Below are 23,540 nucleotides of genomic sequence, written 5' to 3'. Positions count from 1 at the left end.
AGGATCAATGATTCAGAATCTTCTCTTTGCTGCAAATGCTCTAAACTTCAAAAGGACTGATGTTAATGGGAAATTCTACTCTCAGATGTGTGCAGACAATTCTTGCTGGTTTACAGACAGCATGATCTAGAGCAGAGACCGGGGTTCTATTCCTCACTCTGCCACCACATCACTATATCACCTTGGAGCAGTCTGCTATCACCTTGTGATTTAATTTCCTTCTCCGTAAGAGCAATAAATTACTTACCTTTAAAAAGCACTTTGACATTTGACCACAGTGGGAACGCACTGTATACATTTGATAGTAGGATGATTTCACAGCTGTTACAAAATGGGCTTATGAACCAGATGGCAAAATAAGATATATTTAATCACTTGTGGAAAACTGAATTTGCATCTCTTTTAGACCTCAGATTAAACAAGTTTGGTGATCTAAATCTCATCTCCGTGGATATTTTCACACAACATAAAGACCATCATTTTGGCACAGAGGTCATAGTGACAATTTACTTTAAAAAGCTGTCATTGGAACATAACCCCAATGCTTGAAATTAGTCAAGAGTAATCGTCCATTGAGATGCAAAGCATTTAACGAACCAGCCACCATGTTGAGTTTGCAGGAATATAACCATAGAATGCACCATAAGGATATAGCTAGGAATATGTGTCAAAGATGTGAGGACAAGTTCATTGACATAAGGTGACTTGTGTTTGTAGGCCCTCTATTCAGTTCTAGTGTTTAGCCTTCATGGTTAGCATTAAAAAAACAACAAAGAATGAAACATTAACAGAATATTATATACAGTACACAATCAGTGTCTTTGTCAATATTAGCCAACAAAGAAATAATTTGTTTGAGTGGCATGATGGTTGGTTTGATCAAATCAACAGATGCCAATACCAACTAATCAGTGCTTTTAAACTAACTGTGTAAAGAATTAGTTTACTTACCTTATAATTGAAAAATTTTGTAACATGAGCAAAGAGTTCAAAACTGAAGTCCATGTCAATAGATTCCCCTAAAAAATCTGCTACCATGCACTTTGCTGCATACCATCCCATCTGTCTAGCTTGGGTCCAAAGCCTCATCTAAAAAAATACAAGGTTAATAGACATGCTATGTGTAATGAACATATCAGTTCACATATCGTATATACTTAGTAGCTCACCCATCTAGAGATGAGGAGTGACTTGGTCTTCAGAAACAAACTATAGATGCTTTGATATCAGGTAGAATCATCACACTCTATTGAGATATACTGCATGAATAAACCTCGTATGTACATACATTAGATGTACAAAAATACTGTGCTATTTAGCCTTTGGATTAGAATGCATATAAATTTATTCACCTGCTGCCACACTGGACTAGGTTCCCATGATGCAGTGCAGATATCCCCTGCTGCATAGATATCTGCTACTGAAGAGTGCATATGTTTATCCACTTTCAGACCGCCATCTTCACCTAGAGTAAACTAAATATTTGTATGGATCAGTGCTGAAGAAAAAACAACCTAGCAAAAGCCATTTAATTGGAATGCCCCAAGAGCTTTAAATTCATCCTGGTTAAATGCCAATCTCATTTACACAGTATCTGTCATAAAGCTGTCCATCATGCCACATGTCTCTGCCATATTCAGCAACTCCATTCAACCAAAACGTGCAATTTTAAAATCACATTTACATCTCTTATCCAACAGGGCAGTTCCCTGGCTACCACTGGGCAATGCAGGCTAAGGTTATAAGTAGGGCTGTCGAGCAATTAAAAAGATTAATCATGCTGTTAAACAATAGAATATCATTTAAAATATTTTTGGATGTTTACCACATTTTCAAATATAATAATTTCAATTACATTAATTTCAATTACACTGCTCTACAGCCAAAATGCTTCTGAAATAAATGTAGTCAAACTTGACTAATTCTGGGTCACTGAGAACAAAAATGATGCTTAAAATTGTTGATTGGCTCTAGTTTTCAAGATATGCTATTGGGTCAGTATATACGACCTTTGACTTGGGAATGGCGGACGATAAGTGACTTATAAAGGGAAGGGATCTCAATTTAAATGAGAAATGACTAAAATACATCTTTGACTGGATCTATGAATAAATCTATGACTGGGTTTGGACAGTACTTGCTTTTTAGGCAAAACAATGAATGATGCAATCTGAAGCTGGTATTGCATCATACATGATATGAATTGCATCATGTTATTCCTAGAAGTCATGGATGATGCAATGTAGGTGCATAGCTATGACCAACATCAGTGGAGCCTTTGTGGCATCTGAAGGTTGTTGCCTCTTGCTTGGTCTGCAGACTGGATGCACAAGTACTGGCTGGTTTCTCTGCGAATGGATAGTTGTGCAAGAAGATTGCCCACTACATCAAGAAAGATTTGGCCACTCTCTGACGTCAATTGGAGCCTGGGAGGAAAAGGTGTTCAGCATCCACGCACTTGTTGAATCAAGGAAGATTTTTGTTACCCAGCCCTTACACATCAAGCTGGGTCCTGATGAAGACTTTGTCAAGGCATTGACAAAAACGAGCAGCTATTCAGTACCTCCGTGGAAAATTCAAGGTTAAGGTTGAAGCTAAGCTAAAGGTAAGGTGTCTTTGTTGGTCCTGCAGGCTCGTGAATTCTTCCGAGATGAAATGCATGTTGACCATGGCACTGCGTGGCAGGAAAAAGACCGCATGGAAAGCCTTCCAGTTAGTGGCAATAATTTTCTCTCAGAACAACAAGCAGCAACTACAGTTGTTGGTGAAAACCTCCTCAAGGCATACAAAAGCCTTGGTTGCAACATGTCACTAAAGATACAGTTTTTGGCCTCTCATCTAGATTTTTTTTTCCCCGAACTGCAGGCAGTGAGCGACGAGCACAGTGAGCCGATTCACAGACATGTGCAACAATGGAGAGAAATGCTGTCAGGGCAAATGGGCCCGATCAATTGCTGTACAGACTATTGCTGGACAGTGACAAGAGATGCTCCATTTTAATGAATACAAGAGACAACGCCAAGAAGTGGCCGAGTAGACACTGAATAGGGATAAACTATGTACTATAGTTTTTGCCTTTGTTTCATAATAAATTTATTTATATAACCTTTTGCTGAGTTTTTAAAGTGTTACATAAACAGGCAGGTGGATAATATATCATGTAAAGCAACCATAAACACATGAAAAGACCTAGGTTTACAATTTACGATTAAAACTCTACTATCTACAACAATATCATAGACAATAAAACATGTAAAAACTTAAATATCTTAGAAACCAGTAGCCAATCAGTTGTTTTAATTGCATATTTGAATCAGCAACTCAAAATCCATATAAATACATTTATATCTCTGAAGCAGACGACTTCTCAAAAATTGTAGGACCAGTCGGTTACAACACAAAAATGCAAAAGTGTACAAGCTGCTCACTTTGTATTTATTTTTATTGTCAAATATTTGCACTGTAAAATAAAAAATATATTTTTCAAATTCACCTCATACAAGTTTGTAAATGCAATCTCTGTTATCAATGAAAGTGAATTACAGAAGTAGATTATGTAAAAAAACTGCATTAAAAAATAAACCATGTAAAACTCTAGAGCCTACAAGTCCAGCTCAGTTTTTACTTCTTGGTCAGCCATTACTAAACAAGGTGGTTACAATTTTGAGAGAGATAATGCTGCTGCTCCTTGTCTTCAAGTCACTGGCAAAGTGAGAACAGGCGTCACATTTCACTGTTGTAAGCTGGTGTTGCAAGATATTACCATACCAGATGTGCTGAAGATTCATTATGTGTCCCTTCATGCTTTAACCACCATTTCCAGAGGACATGCTGTCCATGCTGACGATGGGTTATCTGCTGATAACGATCAAAGTAGCGCAGACTGAGGCACGTTCATTTTCATCATCTGAGTCAGATGTCACCAGCAGAAGGCTGATTTCTTTTTGGTGGTTTGGGTTCTGTAGTTTCCACATCCAAGTGTGCTCTTTTAAGACTTCTAAAAGTGTCACACCTTCCTCCTCTTCAGATTTGGAAAGTGGAGGCACTGCGGCTGGGAACTGGCGGAGCAGAGCAGGCTGGGCTGGGCTGCCTCGCTGCTGCTGATGAGTAGCGGGGGGATCCCTTCCCCAAACCCTCCCCAAGTGACAACGGCTGGGGCTGGGCGAGGGAAGCAGAGTGGGCTGCTCCCGGCCCTCTGCTAATCCCTGGAACACTCTGGACTGCGGGGTCCCCAAAAGTACCGCTCTCACAGCTCCCTGCCCCACGTACCCTGGTGGGGGAAAGCCCCTGACCGCCCCCAAGACTCTCCCTGCCCCTTATCAAAACCCTCGCATGCCTGGCCTGGCGCTGGCCCCCTTAATACAGCTCAGAGCAGCGTGTCAGACCTTTACCGTGCTATATGCGAACCCGCGTTATATCGGGATAGAGGTGTATATGCAGAATGCGGGTAAAACAGAGCAGGAGACATACAATTCTCCCCCTTCAAGGAGTACAGTCACAAATTTAATTGATGCACTGTTTTTTTAACAAACATCATCAGCATAGAAGCAGGCAGCAGTATCTCCCATCAATGTAAACAAACCTGTTTTTCTAAGTGAATGGCAGAATAAGTAGGACTGACTGGACTTGTAGGTGCTAAAGTTTTACATTGTTTTGTTTTTGAATGCAGTTATGTAATGAAAAAATCTGCATTTGTAAGTTACGCTTTCAGGATAAAGAGATTGCACTTCTGTACTTGTATGATGTGAATTGAAAGATACTATTTCTTTTATCATTTTTACAGTGCATATATTTGTAATAAAAAAATATAAAGTGAGTACTGTGCACTTTCTATTCTGTGTTGTAATTGAAATCAATATTGAAAATGTAGAAAAACATTCAAAACTATTTAATAAATGTTAATTGGTATTCTATTGTTATACATGCAATTAATCGCAACTGATTTTTTAAATCGCGATTATTTTGAGTTAATCGCGTGAACTAACTGCGATTAATTGACAGCCCTAGTTATTAGCCAAATTGGTGACCTTTATCCATGCTTCTAATATGACTACTTGTAACTGTCAGGAGAAGAAACCATCACCACAAAGCAGCGTGTATAATTAAAACTGTCTTGTTAAAACAGAAAACTCATTCATTTTAATTGAAGAAAATAGGTTCCCGGAGGCATGCCACATTAAAGCAGCTTTTCTAACTATCTATGTATGCCCTGGTTAAACAGCTTTGGCTGAGCTAATAAAACACTTCTCCATATTATATTCAAGAACTAAATTTAATTTCTCAATACCACTCAGTGTTATCATTCAAACATAAAGACATTCAAAAAGGCAAAAATAAATTAGTTAAAAAATGTGGTGTGCTCTCTTATTTTAGAGGCTGCTTATTCTTTTCCTACCCTGTACTTTAAGTCAGCCTTCGTTCCTGAATACAGCAATACTATTCTGTTGCAATCATTTATTTTACTTAGTTTATTTACAGTAGCATCCCATTTGGATATAATGGACTAAATTAATCCCTTCTGTAAATTTACCAACTAAATTAATCTAATCTGACCCAACATCAAAAAGTGATGCTATTAGCTATGGCAGCTCCCTTTTTTACAGCTTCACCAAGATCAAACATGTTCAGCATGCTGCTTCCCACCTTTTCACACATCCAAAGAAGTGCTATCACACCACCCACCCTCAAACTACTTCTGTGGCTCCCCATTCATTTCAGAATCCAGTTCAAATTGTTGACCATGTTTTTTAAAAGCCTTCTGTAGTCTTGTTCCAGCCTTCCTATGCTCTTCTCTTTCTACTTCCCTGCCACCTCCTTTTGCTTGATCAGCAGCAGACATCTTGTCCCACTTCCCAAAATCACCCAATGGCAGTTTCTCACAGAGAAAGGCTCATATTATTCAGGAATTTATACCTATAGGTCAAAATCAACACCTCAAATTCAATCCAAAACAGGCAATCAGTACAGACTACAGATTTAATGTGCTCTGTTTGAATATCTGTTTAATAAATGGCTGGGCATATTCAATGTTAACTTAATTTTCATATCAGAGGGGTAGCCGTGTTAGTCTGGATCTGTAAAAGCAGCAAAGAATCCTGGAGCACCTTATAGGCTAACAGACGTTTTGGAGCCTGAGCTTTCGTGGGTGAATACTCACTTCGTCGGTGGGTATTCACCCACGAAAGCTCATGCTCCAAAACGTCTGTTAGTCTATAAGGTGCTACAGGATTCCTTGCTGCTTTTAATTTTCACAGTGGTTTTAAATTGTAGTCACACAGAGAACACGTTAATATGTGCTGTTCATATTCACATAAAGACTATTGGAACACAGTTTGAAATTGAGATCAGTGCTGTGTTTTACAAGTGATCTGCACATATTTTTCTTTTAAAGTGAGCTAACTCCAAAATTCAGATGTAGCATTGGTAAGACAGTCATTGGTACTTCCATGATTCTAAACTTATTTTAACTTAAGATCACCTGAAGTGGAAGTCAGCCAGATTATACTCCATTGTAACACATCAGCATACATTAATTCCTTGGTGTTACAGAAAGCATAGAACCCCTAGGGAGCATAAAATGTTGTTTTTAGTACATGGTGAAGCTTTGCAAGGTTTTTTTTTGTTTGTTTTTTTATTTATTGATATGCCATAGGGATGTAAAAAAGTAGTATGAGTGACTTCACAAGCGAGTCAACATGTAACAGTCATTCACAATTTACATTTCAAACCTCAATACTGAACACTAGGGTAAGCAGCAAAGATGTTTTTGTAATATCAGCTGTATGTTTTGCTCAGTGACCTAAAGTACGAAGAAACACCACACTTTAACATAGATATAAGTATGGGAAGCAGCATGATCTCATGGTGTCAACATGTAACTGTGAACTAGGAATTCTCAGATTTTAATTCCAGCTTTGATACTGATTTGGTGCAACTGTAAGAGCCCATAACGCTACAGAAATTCATTTAATATGTTAGGAATTTCTAGAGTACTCAATTTCATAGCATTTACCTCATTTTAAATTTGTTTACAACATGTAAAATCCTTACCTTTCAACATTTTATCTTAGGAAATATAACATAAAATAGCTACCAAAGTATATTTTCTTTTGTTTTAAAAAGAAGAAAGTCAATACTTATATTTAATAATGACCCTTACATTATTACCATCAAGAAATGGCTTAACATTTGGCACAACTCCAGTTGCACTGACAATGAAATCACAGCCATATATCTTCCCATTGGTTAATTCCATATATACAGGCCACAGCTCTGAAAAAGTGAGAACAAAACCAATGCACATTATTATTTTAATAAGATATGAAATACACAAGTAACTTATTCCTTGTGAACAACCTACCTCATTATTCAAGGCAAAAATAATTCTCACAATTTGCCCACCACTTTTCTTATTTTAATCATAGGCTTAGGACCCTAGACACCAAAGATCAAATCCTCATTCTGACATTAACTCCTTTTTGTATTTGCTCTGCCTCAGTTTCCCCATTTGTAAAATAGGAATACTACTACTCACCACTGCTCCCACCTCACTGGGGTATTCTGTGGATTATATTATGTTTGTAAAGTACTATGAAGATATAAAGTCTTATATAAATGTTAAGTATTATTAAATCTATACATGTAATACCCAGAAAATGCTTTACTGAATTAATGCACTAACATTTTAAGATTATTATATTTTAAGAGACCAACAGGCGTAGAGGAGCACACGGTTCAGACAGAACCATCCCTTAGGGAGGATTTATTAAAGGGAATGCTCTATATCTTAGTAAAAAGGAGAGGATAGAAGTTGATAAAGTACAGGTAGGAACTGAAGAGAAACAGTCAAATGGAAAAGAATCCCATTAAAATACATCATATGAAGGCAGACAACTAAATACTGAAAAATGTTATAAATGCTTGTATACAAATGCTAGAGGTCTAAATACTAAGATGGATGAACTTAGGTGCCTCATATTAAATGAGGATATTGATATAAAAGGCATCACAAAAACTTGGAAGAACAATGGTAAATAATTGGACGTGGTAATTCCAGGGTACAAAATATACAGGAACGACAGAGTAGATCGTGCTGGTGCATGAAGGGCACTAAATGTGAAAGAAAACAGAGTCAAATATAGTAAAAATCTTAAATGAATCAAACTGTATCACAGAATCTCTATGGATAGAAATTCCATGCTTGAATAATAAGAGTTTAGCACTAGGAATATACTACTGATCACCTGACCAGTATGGTAACAGTCATTGTGAAATGCTCAGGAAGATTAGAGGGGCTACAAGAATAGAAAACCCAATAACAATGGAGGATTTCAACTCTCCCCAAATTGATTGGGACCATGTCACCTCAGGACAGCGTATGAAGATAATATTTTTAGACACCATTAATGACTGCTTCTTGGAGCAGCTAGTCCGGAAACCCCCAAAGGGAGAGGCAGTACTTGACTCTGTCCTAAGTGGAGCACAGGATCTGGTCCAAACAGTGAATATAGCTGAACCACTTGTTGTTAACAACCATTATGTAATTAAATTTCACATCCTTCTAGAGGGGAAAATACCAAAGAAATCGACCATGATAGCATTTAACTTCACAAAGGGGAACTACCTAAAAACAAGGAAGTTAATTGAATGGAAATTAGAAGGAACAGTCACAAGAGCGAAAGACCTGCAAGCTGCATTGAAACGATTTTAAAATACCGTGATAGAGGCTCAAAATAAACGTATATCCCAAATTTTAAGAAAAAACAACAGTAAGAGGGGAAAAAATGCTACAATGGCTAAACAACAGAGTAAAAGAGATGGTTAGAGGCAAAAAGGCATCCTTTATAAATGGAAGTCAAATCCTACTGAGCAGTGGTTCCCAAATGTGTTCCTCTGCTTGTGCAAGGAAAGCCTCTGGTGGGCCGGGCAGGTTTGTGTACCTGCTGCATCTGCAGGTTTGGCCTATCACAGCTCCCTGTGGCCACGAGTCGCTGCTCCGGGCCAATGGGAGCTGGCTGGAAGTGGCGACTCAGCCTGTGCCACTTCCAGCAGCTCTCATTGGCCCAGAGCAGCTACCCGCGGCCACTGGGAGACACGATCGGCCGAACCTGCCGCTTCCAGCAGCTCTCATTGGCCCAGAGCAGCAACCCCCGGCCACTGGGAGCCATAACTGGCCAAACCTGCAGAAGCAGCAGGTACACAAACCGGCCCGGCCCGCCAGGGGCTTTCCCTGCACAAGCAGAGGAACAAGTTTGGGAACCACTGCTACTGAGGAAAATAGAAAGGAGCATAAACTCTGACAAGTCAAGTGTACAAGTATAATTAGGCCCCAAAAAAGAATCTGAAGAGCAATGTGCAAAGGACACAAAAATTAACAGCAATTTTTTTAAGTATATGAAAAAAATCAGTGGGCTCACTAGACAATGAAGGAAAGCAAGGCTATTGCAGTAAAACTAAATTAATTCTTTGTATTGGTCTTCGCTGCAGAGGATATGAGGCAGAGTCCCACATCTGAGCCATTCTTTTTAGGTGACAAATCTGAGGAACTGTCCCAAATTGAGGTTTCAACAGAGGAGATTTTGGAAAAGATTGATAAATTAAAAAGTAAAAGTCAGGACTAGAGGAACTCAAACATGAAATTCCAGAACTACTGTCACCTATCTCTTAAATCAGCCTCTGTACCAGATAAGTGGAAGATAGTTAATGGAATGCCAGACAAATTGTTTGAAACTATAGCAAAGAACAGAATTATCAGACACATAGATTGACATCATATGTTGGGGGAGAGTCAATATGGCTAAAGAAAAATCATGCCTCATCAATCTATTAGAATTCTTTGAGGATGTCAAGAAACATGGACATGGGTGATCTGGGTGACAGCTTTTGACCAAATCTGACACCAAAGCCTGTTAAGCAAACTAAGCATTCATGGGATAAAAGAGAAGGTGCGCTCATGGATCAGTAACTGGTTGAAAGATAGGAAACAAAGGAACAAATTATCAGTTTTCATATTGGAACGTGGTAAATAGCAGGGTCCCAAAAGGATCTGTATTGAAACCTGTGCTGTTCAACATAATCATAAATGATATAGAAAATGGGGGTAAACAGTGTGGTAGCAAAGTTTGCTGATGATACAAAATTACTCAAGATAATTAAGTCCAAAGCTGACTGTGAAGAGTTACGAAGCAATTTCACAAAACTGGGTGACTGGGCAACAAAATGGCAGATGAAATTTAATGTTGATAAATGCAAAGCAATGCACACTGGAAAACACAGTTCCAATTATACATACAAAATGATGGGATCTAAATTAGCTGTTACCACTCAAGAAAGAGATCTTGGAGGTATCATCTGAAAACATCTGCTCTATGTGCCACAACAGTCAAAAAAGTTAACAATGTTAAGAACCATTAGGAAAGGGGTAGATAGTAAGGCAGCAAATATCATAATGCAATTATATAAATCTATAGTATGCCCACATACTGAATACTGCATACAGTTCTGGTCACCCCATCTCAAAAAAGATATATTGCAATTAGAAAAGGTACAGAGAAGGGCAACAAAAATGATTAAAAGTATGAAACAGCTTCCACATAAGGATATATTAAAAAGACTGGGACTGTTCAGCTCAGAAAAGAGAAGGCAAAGGGGGGGATATGATAGAGGTCTATGAAATCATGAATTGTGTGGAAAGAGTGAAAAAGGAAGTGTTATGTACCCCTTTGCACAAGAAGCAGGGGTCTCCCAATGAAATTAATAGGCAGCAGTTTTAAAAGAAACATAAGGAAGTACTTTGTCACACATCAGACACCCTCAATCTGTGGTACCCGTTGCCAGCGGATGTCGTGAAGGCCAAAAGTATAATTGGATTTAAAAAGAATTAGGTAAATTCAAGGAGCATAGATCCATCAATAGCTATTAGCCAAAATGGTCAGGGAGGCAACCCCATGCTCTGGGTGTCCCTAAACTGCTGATTGCCAGAAGCTGGGACTGGATGTCAGGATGGATCATTCACTAACTGCTCTGTTCTGTTCATTCCCTCTGAAGCATCTAACCACTGTCAGAAGACATGATGCTGGGCTAGATGGACCATTGGTTTGGTTTAGTATGACCATTCTTACATTCTTATAAAATTCTAATAGGAATCATCTATAGAGGATCAAAAGTTAAAGCTGGAACCAGAAGATGGTCTTAGTCAATTCCCCTGCCATCACAGGATTACCCCCCTTACATATTCTCTCAGGCATTCAAATAAGGATAATGAAAGAAATGTATCTGCAAAAAGAACAGGAGTACTTGTGGCACGTTAGAGACTAACAAATTTATTTGAGCATAAGCTTTCATGGGCTACAGCCCACTTCATCGGATGCATGTAGTGGAAAATACAGGAGGAGGATATATATACACAGTGAGCTTAAGTCTAGGCATAACTATTTGCTGGTTTGGAGCCCATAGGTTAGATCCTCAGAGGGTATAAGTTTTCATAGCTTCATTGACTTAATGGAGCTATGCTAGCTTACAGAAACAGATGATCTCTCCCCATTCATTTTATTTGCTTTGAAACAAATACTACAAATATATTGTACTTCTGCTGTGCTTGCATTCTCAAGGAGGGTTTCAAATTAGTATCTGCATATTGTTTCTTCTGTGATATTTACCTTCATCTGGGTGTGCATTCTGGTTATCTGAACTGTCTTTAGGAAAAGACAAAGAGGTCTTCTGCAGCTGCTTGAATTCTTGCTGAAGGTATATTTTCTTTATTTCACACAGTGTTTCAATGTGAACTTTGTGAGAAAACTAAATAAGAAAACTGATAGTTACAAGACATACAATTAGCAATAACAATACTATCATACATGCTAGAAAACTTTCTCCTGAATTACATATTAGTAAGATGAAAAAGAATGTCCCAAATGTTGAAATCTGACACATTAGTTGAGTCCCTTTTGTTACCACCCTTCAGTATCGGTACTTACCTGCTTTCTCATCATCTTCTTTGTCACAGAGTTTTAACCAAAACAAACTTAATGGCTAAAGACATGCTCAACTGACACTGAGTTCTAGAGAAGAGAACAGATTTTTTAAAAATTGATAAATCTGAATTCAACTATCCTGTCTTTCAGGATTTCAATTCCACGATTTTTCACCATTTTGATTAAATGAACTGTGACTATATCTTATGACAATATACATAGATTTGGATTTGTTGAATTCCTTCCTTCTCTCTTATGTTTCATCCGCCACATTTCAACTTATTCCAGTTCTGAGCTCAATCTATGACTAACATTTGGGATCAGTCATGTTAGTCATGCAGAGGTGCCATAGTTTTTCTGAATCATTTTATGATTCAATCTTTGTGTAATTCTCATTCTTTGATATTGATTACAGCAAATCAAATGCCCACAGACTGTGCCAGTAGTATCACCACTCTCCAATCTGTCAAGTCTCAAACTTCCTTCAATTGCTTTTGTAAGTTTAGTGCGTCCCTGCATGCTATGTTTTGATCATAATCTTCCTCAAGCTCAGTACAAATTTCAACAACTCACATCTACATTTTGTTGACAACAGTGGTATCAAAGTGGAGGAAGTTTTGCCTTATACACCTCTACCTCAATATAACGCTGTCCTTGGGAGCCAAAAAATCTTAACGCGTTATAGATGAAACCGTGTTACATTGAACTTGCTTTGATCCACTGGAGTGCGCAGCCCCGCCCCCCCAGAGCACTGCTTTACTACGTTATATCCAAATTTGTGTTATATAGGATGGCGTTACATCGAGGTAGCGGTGTATCTCCAAAGTGTATACATTGGACTGAGGTTGAGATGGAAATAGGAGACAGACTTGTTGAAAGTTTCTGGGTTAGGATAAAAGGGTTAAAAAACAAGGGTGATGTCATGGTAGGGGTCTACTGCAGACCATCTAACCAGGAAGAAGACGGATGAGGTGTTTTGTTTTGTTTTTTTTTTCCTATAAACGACGAACAAAACCATCCAAAGAACAGGACTTGGTGGTGATGGGGGCTTTCAACTACTTAGACATCTGTTGGGAAAATAAGACAGCAGGGTATGGATTAACCAACAAATTACTGGAATGTATTGGAAATTATTTTTTATTTCAGGAGATGGAGAGAGCTACTAGGGGAAAGGCTGTTCTAAATTTGATGTCTAACATTGAATGCCAGTGAAAGTGAGGTAGGATCAGAGACTAAATAGGGAAAGAACAAATTAAAAATTACTTAGACAAGTTAGAAGTCTTCAAGTCACCAGGGTCTGATGAAATACATCCTAGAATACTCAAGGAACTCACTGAGGAGATATCTGAGCTATTAGTGATTATCTTTGAAAAAAGTCACAGAAGGCGAATGAGATTCCAAAGGACTGGAAAAGGGCAAATATAGTGCCAATCTATAAAAAAGGGAATAAGGACAACCCAGGGAATTATAGATTAGTCAGCTAAACTTCAGTATCTGGAAAAATAACAGTGCAAATCACTAAGCAAATCAATTTGCAAATATCTAGATGATAATAAGGGGGCAATTAACAGTCAGCATGGATTTGTCAAGAACAAATCATGTCAAACCAAGCTAGTAGCTTTCTTTGACAGGGTGGATAGGGAGAAGCATTAGATGTGGTATATCTTGACTTTAGTAAGGCTTTTAAAACTGTCTCACATGACCTTCTCATAAACAAACTAGGGAAATACAACCTACATGGCGCTACTATAAGATGGGTGCAAAACTGGTTGGAAAACCATTCCCAGAGAGTAGTTATCATTGGTTCATCGTCAAGGTGGAAGGGTATATCAAATGGAGTCCCACAGGGATCAGTTCTGAGTCCTGTTCTGTTTAATATCTTCATCAGTGATTTAGATAATGGCATAGAGAGAAAATTTATGACATTTCCAGCTGATACCAAGCTGGAAGGGGTTGCAAGTCCTTTGGAGGCTAGGATTAAAATTCAAAATGATCTGGACAAACTAAAGAAATGGTCTGAAGTAAATTGGATGAAATTCAATAAAGACAAATGCTAAGTACTCCACTTAATGAAGGAACAATCAGTTGCATGCACACAACATTGGAAATGACTATCTAAGAAGGACTTAGAAATGACTGTGGAAAGGGATCTGGGGATTATAGCGGATCACAAGCTAAATATGAATCAAAAGTGTAACACTTATTGAAAAAATAGCAAACATAATTCTGGTATGTATTAGCAGGAGTGTTGTAAGCAAGACAAGTAGTAATTCTTTCCCTCTTCTCCATACTGATTAGGTCTCAACTGGAATATTGTGTCCACTTCTGGGCACCACATTTCAGCAAAGATGTGAACAAACTAGGGAAATTCCAAAGAAGAGCAACAAAAATGACTAAAGGTCTACAAAACATGACCGATGAAGGAAGATTGAAAAAACTGGGTCTGTTTAGTCCAGAGAAAAGACGACAGGGGGTGTGGAGGGGGGGGAGACACATGATAACAGTTGTCAAGTACATAAAAAGTTGTTATAAGGAGGAAGGAGAAAAATTGTTCTCATTAACCTCTGAGGACAGGACAAGAAGCAATGGGCTTAAATTGCAGCAAGGGCAGTTTAGGTTGGACATTAGGAAAAACTTCCTGTCAGGGTGGTTAAAGATTAGAATAAATTGCCTAGGGAGGTTGTGGAATCTCCATCACTGGAGATTTTTAAGAGCAAGTTGGACATACACCTATCAGGGATGGTCTAGATAATACTTAGCCCTGCCTTGGGTGCAGGGGATTGGACTACAAGATCTTTTGTGCTCACTTTCAGTGCTATTATTCTATGATTATTTTGAGAGGCACGTAACAACTTTGATATGCCTATTCCTTTCTTTCTAACTTTTTAGAATAGTTAAAAATTTAATTCAAAACTGAAATTTGAGGCTAATATTTCTCACATGAAAGTCTTTCAAATATATGTTATATTCAAATAAATACTTCAGAGTGACCAAAAAGATCAAAAAATGAAAATCTGATAAAAACATAGAAATGCCCAGTTGATTTTAGTTTGTTTTTTTTTTTCAAACAAAAAATAGGTCCACACAACCCTACTTCCAGGGTTTTAAAAATTTATTTATATTGTTTCAGTAAAAAAGGAAACATGAATATCTGTAGTGATAAGTGACTGCTGTGTGCTGTACCTTTGGGTGAGTTTCATTATTCTCTCTCTCTCTGAGATTAAACTTTATTTGAAGCAGCTGAAGTTAGAAAGTATGCAAATAGCTTTTGTTGCTCTTTATTAAAACTAAAATCAGGCCCAATCCCACAGAAATGTGGAAAAAAAACATCTGAGCTTGTATGTGAAGATTAAGGAGCAAAAGCACAGCAGTAGATCCAATTCTCCTCACATCAGTGAAAGTCAGAAGTAACTCTACTGAAGTTACTGGATTTACAAATGAAAATTTGGTGTATGAGGAGAATTAGTTCATGTGCATTCTGGTTTTATTCCTAGAAACACTGTGTGGTACTGTACTGCTAGTGCATTCCCACACACTTAAACTAGCATCTAAACAAATATAGCTAGGATGATGTCAGCCTTACCTCTTTAGTTCCTTTAAGATGTAGGCCCTCATGCCAATCAGGGCCTAAGGCAGTGCCAAGTTTGTCAGCTGCTGCCACACTTCCTTCTTCCTTCTCACATCCTGAAGTCAAGGATGTGGAGAATATCAGATTCAACATATACACGATAAAAAGACCTTATGCACTATTATACAATCCTCACAACTCCAAAGGATTCTGAACTAAGAGAGTAGTGTGACCTTGTGGTGGGATGGGAGAATTACAATGTGCTGGAGTCAAAACACTCCACTACTTCTAGAACACATCATACTTCAGGATTGTAATCTTATTATTTTATATTCTTAACAATACCTTTCACCTCTTAGCCACCACTTGCATGCAACTAGAGATGGAGTGAAAAGTAACCGCAGTGTGAAAGCACACAGCAACAGTACAACAGATTAAAGAAGCTGTTCCAGGAGACCTTTACTCACATGAATCAATGGGGCTACTCATGTGAACAGAGAACTGCAGGCCCTCATTGTAACACAGAAAAAATAATAATATCTAAATTAAAACAGATGGGGGAATTTTAAAAAGCATCTAGCGCAGGGGTGAGCAAACTACAGCCCGTGGGCTGGATCTGGGGCTTTGGATCAGGCCTGCGGGATTGCCCCGCCCCGGCCCCGCTCTCAGAAGCGGATGGCACCACATCCCTGGGGTGGGGTTGGGGCGGGGAGAGGGCACCGTGCATTGCCCTGCCTCCAGGTACCCCCTCCCACAGCTCCCCTTGGCCAGGAGTGGGGAACCACTGCCAATGGGAGCTTCAGGGGAGGTACCTGGAGGCATGGCAAGGGCAGCACGTGGAGCCCTATGGGCTCCCACTTAAGGGCCGCACGGGGTCTAAGAGGGTAGAGTGCTTCCAATTACCAATAGTACTTGCTGCAGCAATTATATAATATGCAACATTATCAAATAGAGACAGATACATGCATACATACCAGTATGTAAATTAAATAATCTTTAGAGAGCAATATTACACAAATATTTTAGCAGCATGATAATTAAAATCTTTCTAACGTTTGTTTTTTTAAAGAGTGAATGCTATTTTGAACAGTTAAGCTTTTCGAACATTGTTAATTCGGCTGATCTCAGATTCACATACGATATTGGATGTTAGTGTAAATTCAAGTGCCAAGTAATATGCTAATATACTAAAGCAAGGATTGTATTTTACTGTTTGCGCAGTACCTTCTGTCGTATATTTGGTTCTTTTACATGCAATTGCAGTCTCTAATTTCTCAGCTGTTAGCTTTGGAATAAGGAATTCAGCTGCTCCTGCATCAAAGAAAGTATTCCCAATGGCTTTGTCTTTGATGGCCCAAAGCACTTCACATCCTTCAATTTCATACCTGGAAAGCACATTACAACAACAGATACAATTATGGGTTGCCACAGAGGAAATCTTTGTTTATGAGTCATCTAGATCAGCGGTTCTCAAACTTTAGCAACCCGAGGCCTGCCCCCTACCCTGCCCGCTCCATCCCCTCTTCCTCTGTCGCTTGCTCTCCCCCACCCTCACTCACTTTCACCAGGCTGCGACAGGGAGTTGGTAAACAGGAAGGGGGTGAGAGCTCTGGCTTGGGGCACAGGCTCTGGGGTGGGGCTGGGGATGAGGGATTTGGAGTGTGTGAGGGGACTCTGGGCTGGGGTAAGGGGGTTAGGAATGCTGGAGGGGGGTGAAGGCTCTGGCTGGGGGTATGGGCTCTGGGCTGGGGCCAGAGATGAGGGTTTTGGGGTGCAGCAGGAGGCTCTGGGCTGGGGGCTCTGGGAGGGAGTTTGGATACAGGAGAGGACTCTGGGCTGGGGCAGGGGGCTGAGGTGCAGGCTCCCGGCGATGCTGACCGTGGCTCCCAGGAAGCAGCCACCAGGCTCCTGTGGTCCCTAGGCTGATGCGCAGCCAGTGAGGCTCTGTGCGCTGCCCTCATGCCTGCAGATGCTGTCCCCACAGCTGCCATTGGTCACGGTTCCTGGCCAATGGGAGCTGCGGAGCCGGCACTCAGGCAGGGGCAGCGAATAAAGCCTCACTGGCCGCCCCTGTGTCTAGGCTCCAAAGAGACCTGGCAGCCGCTTCCGGGAGCCGCACAGAACCAGGGCAGGTGGGGAGCCTGCCTAGGAGGGATGGAGGGGGAGGAGTTGAGCAGCGAGGCCCATGGACCCTTTGGATTGGGGTCCGCAGACCCCATTTGAGAAACGCTGATCTAGATTAAAGGAGGGCAGGTGCTTTCATTCCTAAACCTGGACACAAAGTTATTGCCTCCCTAGTGAAAGAAGTGTGCATCTTATTTTCATGCCCTTTAGTACTGCTTATGGAGATTACATGTTATCCCCCTTTTTATGAGACAAATCTACATGTACATATCCAGTACAAAATGTTACAGCGTCATGACAAGATTCCCACACACACACACACCACCGCCACAACCCGATCACATGCACCACAGGACCTAAAGAAAATCTTTGCCTGATGAGAGAAAAACCGTAAGCAAGACTATCCCTGGCCCTCCAATTTGGTGATCTCTGCAGCATCCCCCATCACTTTAGCCTCAATTCAGAGTAGGGAGCAAGAGTCCCTCCAGCACATTATCCTCATTCCAACACCAATCCTGGTATTAGAAGGACTTCAGAGGAAGATGTAAGAACCACACAGTAGGCAGATCTACTCCATACTCCCACTTTAGGTCTCATTCTAATCTCTAATAGAGAATAGTTTAAACCCTAAAGCACAAGCTTTAATGTCCCTTTCCATTATTTTTACATTACTTTAACTCTGGATCTTGTTATCCATGTAAATGTCCAATCCCTTTTCGAATCTTGCTGAATTATTGGCCTCAATGATTTTCTGTGATAATGAGTTCTACAGTCCAATTACATGTTGTGTGAAAGTATTTCCTTTTATCAATGCCCTTACTAAATATAAACAAATAATAATTAGAACTTTATTATAAAGCATTCTAAAAAAATCTTAAAACAACACACACTTGGATAACCCAGTTGTTCTAGTCTTTATTTGCATCCATTTCTCAATAACTTGAGAAAATAATTTACTTACACTAATTCGAGCGCAATGCCACCATTTCCCACAACTGCTATTCTTTCAGCTTTAGCCAAATGATTCTGAAAGGCCTATAGTTAAAAAAAAAAAAAAAGAGAACTTACAGTATTTTAGTCACTCAAACCTGATCAATTTACATAATTTAATATTCCTCAAATTCTCAAATGTATAATTTTAATAATTAGATGTGTATCATTCACAATCATTAATATAATAATTATGTTAAGGCATTTTACCGAAGTTAATTAAGACTCTATAGCTCTATTAGGATGCCACAATGTGCCTCTACTATATTGCTTTTATAGATAAACAAACTGAGAAGAGGAAAGGTAAGTGATTTAGTTGAGACTAAATGGCAGAGTTTGTAACAGAATCCAGGAGTCTCTCCCTTGTCCTAACCACTAAAGCACGTTTCTTCTCATATTTTATAATGTATTTAAAAGCCAATATTGAAATCATGTTCTGTTTGTTTGAGTCCAATTTTATTTCACTCAATATCTTGTAAAAAGAGAAAATGGACCAGGATAAGGAGACTGATTTAACATTGATTTAACAGTAAGGTTCTTAGATTTGCCACAGACTGTTTTGTTTGCCTGGAAATGATTTTGAGAAAGAAAATTAAATCCCTGAGTTACATAACTTATGAGCTAGAGATGTTGCTATTCAGAAAACAGAGAATATCAGACAGTATTTCACATCATATCATCATCACTTGGGACACTATATTTTAAACAAAAATCTGCATCCACTGGGACTGAATAGCTCATAGCACAGAAAGTCATTAAATTTTGAACTGTTAATTTGAATCTAGTCCAGATCAGCAGTGACCAAGAGTCATGACAATCTGGTGATGGTTTGAAAATTTATGGAAAAATGACCTGGTAGTCTCCATCCCGTACCATATGGATCAACGTACATGACTGACCACCCACGTGGTTAGTCACAACAGAGAAATCAAAAACTGAGAGGCTATGAAAACAACTATCCTCTCTTGTACCTAGAGCAGGGGTAGACAACCTATGGCACGCGTGCCAAAGGTGGTACACGAGCTGATTTTCAGTAGCACTCACGCTGCCTGGGTCCTGGCCACCGGTCCGGGGGGGTTCTGCATTTTAATTTCATTTTAAATGAAGCTGCTTAAACATTTTAAAAACCTTATTTACTTTACATACAACAATAGTTTAGTTATATATTGTAGACTTATAGAAAGTTAAAATGTATTACTGGCACCTGAAACCTTAAATTAGAGTGAATAAATGGAGACTCAGCACACCACTTCTGAAAGGTTGCTGACCCCTGCTCTAGAGGTTGTCTTTCTGGGCTTGTCTTCATTAGCCTTCTTTAACTCAAGTTAATGGATAGCCAATTTCTTTACAAAAACAAATTTACAGCCTGGATCAAACATGTGAGGCATCCTCACAAGCCTTTACAAATTTGTTGTGTACCTCAAGTTAATTGGCAAGCACTGAACTTGAGCTAAAAATATATGGTGTAGACATACTTATACTGTAGTAAGCAAGAAAATATGGGGAAGCTTGCTGCCTATGCCGTATGTTTTCAATCTGGCACCTGTTACCAGCACAAAATAAACTACTATTTTGCTTATTCTGAAGGTCCTCATGATGGGAACCCACTCTATCCATTCATGAGTTATGTTTGAAAATAAAGATCTTATTTTTTAAAATGGAATTTCAGAGTTACTTCTTTGCTTCTAAAAATATATAACAATGGTTTCTGTTATTTATTTCTGGTATTAGGATAACATCTTGTTTATCTATTTCATTCCACAATAATTTTTACATTACACTGTGAATAACCACGTGTGTAGTTAGGATGCAAAATGCTAACATGTTAATGAACCATGAAAATATGTTACCTGAGCACTGTCAGTATCCCGGATTCCTAATACATATGGGTTTTCTTCAAAAATTAACTTAGGTTTTGCTCCTGCACATAGGCAAAGTTTTTCATATATACACTGTTTGCCATCTTCTGTGAAAATTTTCTGTTAAAAGATTAAAAAGGTAAACCATCTATATAGGTCAACTAAGAAAACCAAGGGTACCCCTAAAAATCACAGCATTTTGCTGGTTTCAAAAACTGTAACTGGCAACGGGAAAAGTAAAAATAATTAAGCAAGTCCTCTCTCTCCAACTAATTAAAAATCTTAAGCAGTTTATACTACGCTCATGACAGTGCTATGTGAGCTCCTATATCACTTAAATGGAAATTGCATATAGTAAACTCAATAAGATTACAAGACAAAATATAAAGCTTGCCTCTTGTTGGCACTCTGTATTCTGTTATGGCGTTGACGGAAGAGTTTGTTTTGTGCATTAGACTGTTTTTTACTAGCTTGTATATTACGGTAAAACCTATACTGCTTTACTAGTCCAAATGCTATTTTTTATATTGAAGATTACTTCTGTATTTTGTAGAATGGAAGGCTGCAATTAATTTACATGCATGTACACAGAATTCTGTTGGGGGCAGCCTGCGGTATAAATAGTTGCTTTTGGGGATCTGTGTTCAAAATCATGTTTTTTCCCCCAGGTCTTTCAAAGAATGTAAGTGCCATAGATACAACTCTACATACTGCCACATCTGGTCAACCAAGTATCTGATCCAAAGTTCATTAAAGTCAATGGAAAGGCTACCACTGACTTCAATAGGCATTGGATCAGATTCTAAAAGAGCAACATTGTCAGGTTCTGGAGAAAGCCACATAAAGCTGCAGCATGGAACATTTAAAATGCAACATTTTGTAAGCTTATTTGCTGTTCTCCACCTCAGAGATGGCCACATTACAATGGTTCTGCCCATCTTGTAGAGAGCTTATAAAGGGCGTTGGGATCCTTTGAGATGAAAGATGATGAACACATGCAATATGGCTGTGATTTTTGGGGGATTACCCAGACCAGTAAAAAGATCCGTCACCACATGCCTTGTAATCTTGAGTGCCTAAATGCTAAACTATTTGGCTCAGAGCCCTGACACCAGTAACCAGCCCACAAGCATAAAGGTCTTACCCTGGCTTTTATCTGCCTCATTACTCCTTGCAGGGCGACCCTATCAGCCCTTCCAATTTTCCCCGAATCCTCCTACCCCAAGTTCTTAACGATCAGACACTCAGACTTTTTCCCTTTAGTTCATCACCTCTGAAGGTGCGAAAACAGCTCCCGCCCTCCTATTATCAGTTCACTTTGGCACATACACGCCAAACAATTTGCACACCAGAGACCTGCTTGTTGTAAAAATAAATGAAAAGTTTATTTAATAGAAAACTCATAGATTCAAAGATGAAACAGTAAGGAAAAGCAAACACATATAAGTTACACAGAAAATAAACAAAGACACAATTTCTGGCTTTGCACTTCCATATTAGATAAACTCCTTTTTCTAATAAAAGTTATCTATTGCTTTTGAACAGTTTCTCACAGTGCCCCCTAGCCCAAGCTAGGGGAGATCCAGCATTCACAGATAGATCCCTGTCTTTGAGACTGTGCAAAGTCCAAGTGTCTGCTAGTTAAGAACTCAGGAAGGATGGATTTGGGGAGACTCAAGACCAGAAGGGCTGTTGGGGTCACCCTATAAGGAGTAACTAGGCTGGTGGAAGCCAGGGTGAGACCTTTATGCCTGCGGTCTAGCTACCGGTGTCAGGGTTCTGAGCTATAGCAGCACAGTACTAAGGCCACCCAAAGGTACATGGCAGGAGTTACTGAACCCATTACTGATCTGGGTGATCCCCAAAATGTCACAATGGCCATCCCAGGGGACATCCCTAAAACAAAACAAAACCAACAACATATTAATAAAGCACACACACAATAGTTTTAATAATGTATTATACCTGAGCACATACATCAGCCTAACAGATACAGAATATGAGTATACTACCTTAACCTAAGTAAAGTGAATTAATTACAGGTATACCAGTTACATATAATAAAAGCAAAAAAACACAGAGCTGGCTCTGAATGTGGGTAAATGAATAATATTGAGCTAAAAAAACAAAGCCTTCCAACTTTACTCTGTAAGTAAGACACTGAACAAGGATTAGAGAGACTGTGTGTACTATTTTTTTGCTGGAGAATGAAGAAAAAAGGGATTTATTTATTTTGTTCTCCTGAGAGTTAAAAGTGGGTATTTATTATGAATTTGTAAAGTCAGTACTATTTTTGGTTTCTCTTTGGCAACAAACCAAGTTACAGTTCACAGAGAATGCCGATTAGTGATTTAAAAAATTTTCAGGAATCTTAATTCTATTATATCTGGTTTCATGATCAACCTCTTTGCCACTCTGCTCTAAAGATCCATGTAATATATTAGAGGAATCAGGAGTCTTGACCTAACCATCCTAACCATTGAAATTTTCTAATGACTTATCACCTATGATTGTTTTTTTACCTCATTGCCTACGTTTCTTCTAAAAGTGCACTATAAGTTAACTGTGACATTTCTCTTCTGTTCTAAATCATGGTAAATTAATTTAAATCATTAAAAATTCTGTTTTAATAACATATTTCGTTTGAAAAATGGATCCCTTCTTAACCCCATTCACTTTCAGGATCCATAGAAAATTAGGCAAAACAAAGTTCTCTTACATGCTCCTGACTTTTCAACTGTTTCACTCCAGACTCTATAACTTTAATGTTGGGATACCGTTTTTCTAACATAGTGCTTGGTTGTTCTTCAACATCAAATTCCTCCAGTGTTTTGGAGACCTAAAGTTTAAAAAAAAAAAAAAAAAAAAAAGAGAAAACATTTATGTTTTAATTGTTTTACTTCTTTTATTAAGTTTTCAACAAAACCTATTCATTGGAAAATAGATATGTTCACTCCCAGTCTGTAAACTTAAAGTACCGATCCCACAGCAAATTCTTTCAACCAAGTTAGAAAGTTACTACTAAAA

General features: G+C 38.8%; 1 protein-coding gene across 1 annotated transcript in view; it reads right to left on the bottom strand.

The window, feature by feature from the left end:
- Positions 1 to 23,540, bottom strand: part of PYROXD1 (pyridine nucleotide-disulphide oxidoreductase domain 1) — a 33,876-nt gene that overhangs the window by 1,120 nt on the left and 9,216 nt on the right. Inside the window, 9 exon segments of the mRNA XM_032772569.2 lie at positions 952 to 1,089; positions 1,353 to 1,475; positions 7,160 to 7,272; positions 11,658 to 11,796; positions 15,556 to 15,656; positions 16,765 to 16,925; positions 18,626 to 18,699; positions 20,505 to 20,633; positions 23,233 to 23,352. Of these exon segments, the coding sequence (XP_032628460.2) occupies positions 952 to 1,089; positions 1,353 to 1,475; positions 7,160 to 7,272; positions 11,658 to 11,796; positions 15,556 to 15,656; positions 16,765 to 16,925; positions 18,626 to 18,699; positions 20,505 to 20,633; positions 23,233 to 23,352 (1,098 nt within the window).

This window comes from Chelonoidis abingdonii, chromosome 1 (genome assembly GCF_003597395.2).
Source record: "Chelonoidis abingdonii isolate Lonesome George chromosome 1, CheloAbing_2.0, whole genome shotgun sequence".
In the NCBI taxonomy this organism is placed as follows: domain Eukaryota; kingdom Metazoa; phylum Chordata; order Testudines; family Testudinidae; genus Chelonoidis; species Chelonoidis abingdonii.
Note: the sequence above shows the minus strand (reverse complement) of the source record. Positions and strands in the feature narration are given on the sequence as shown.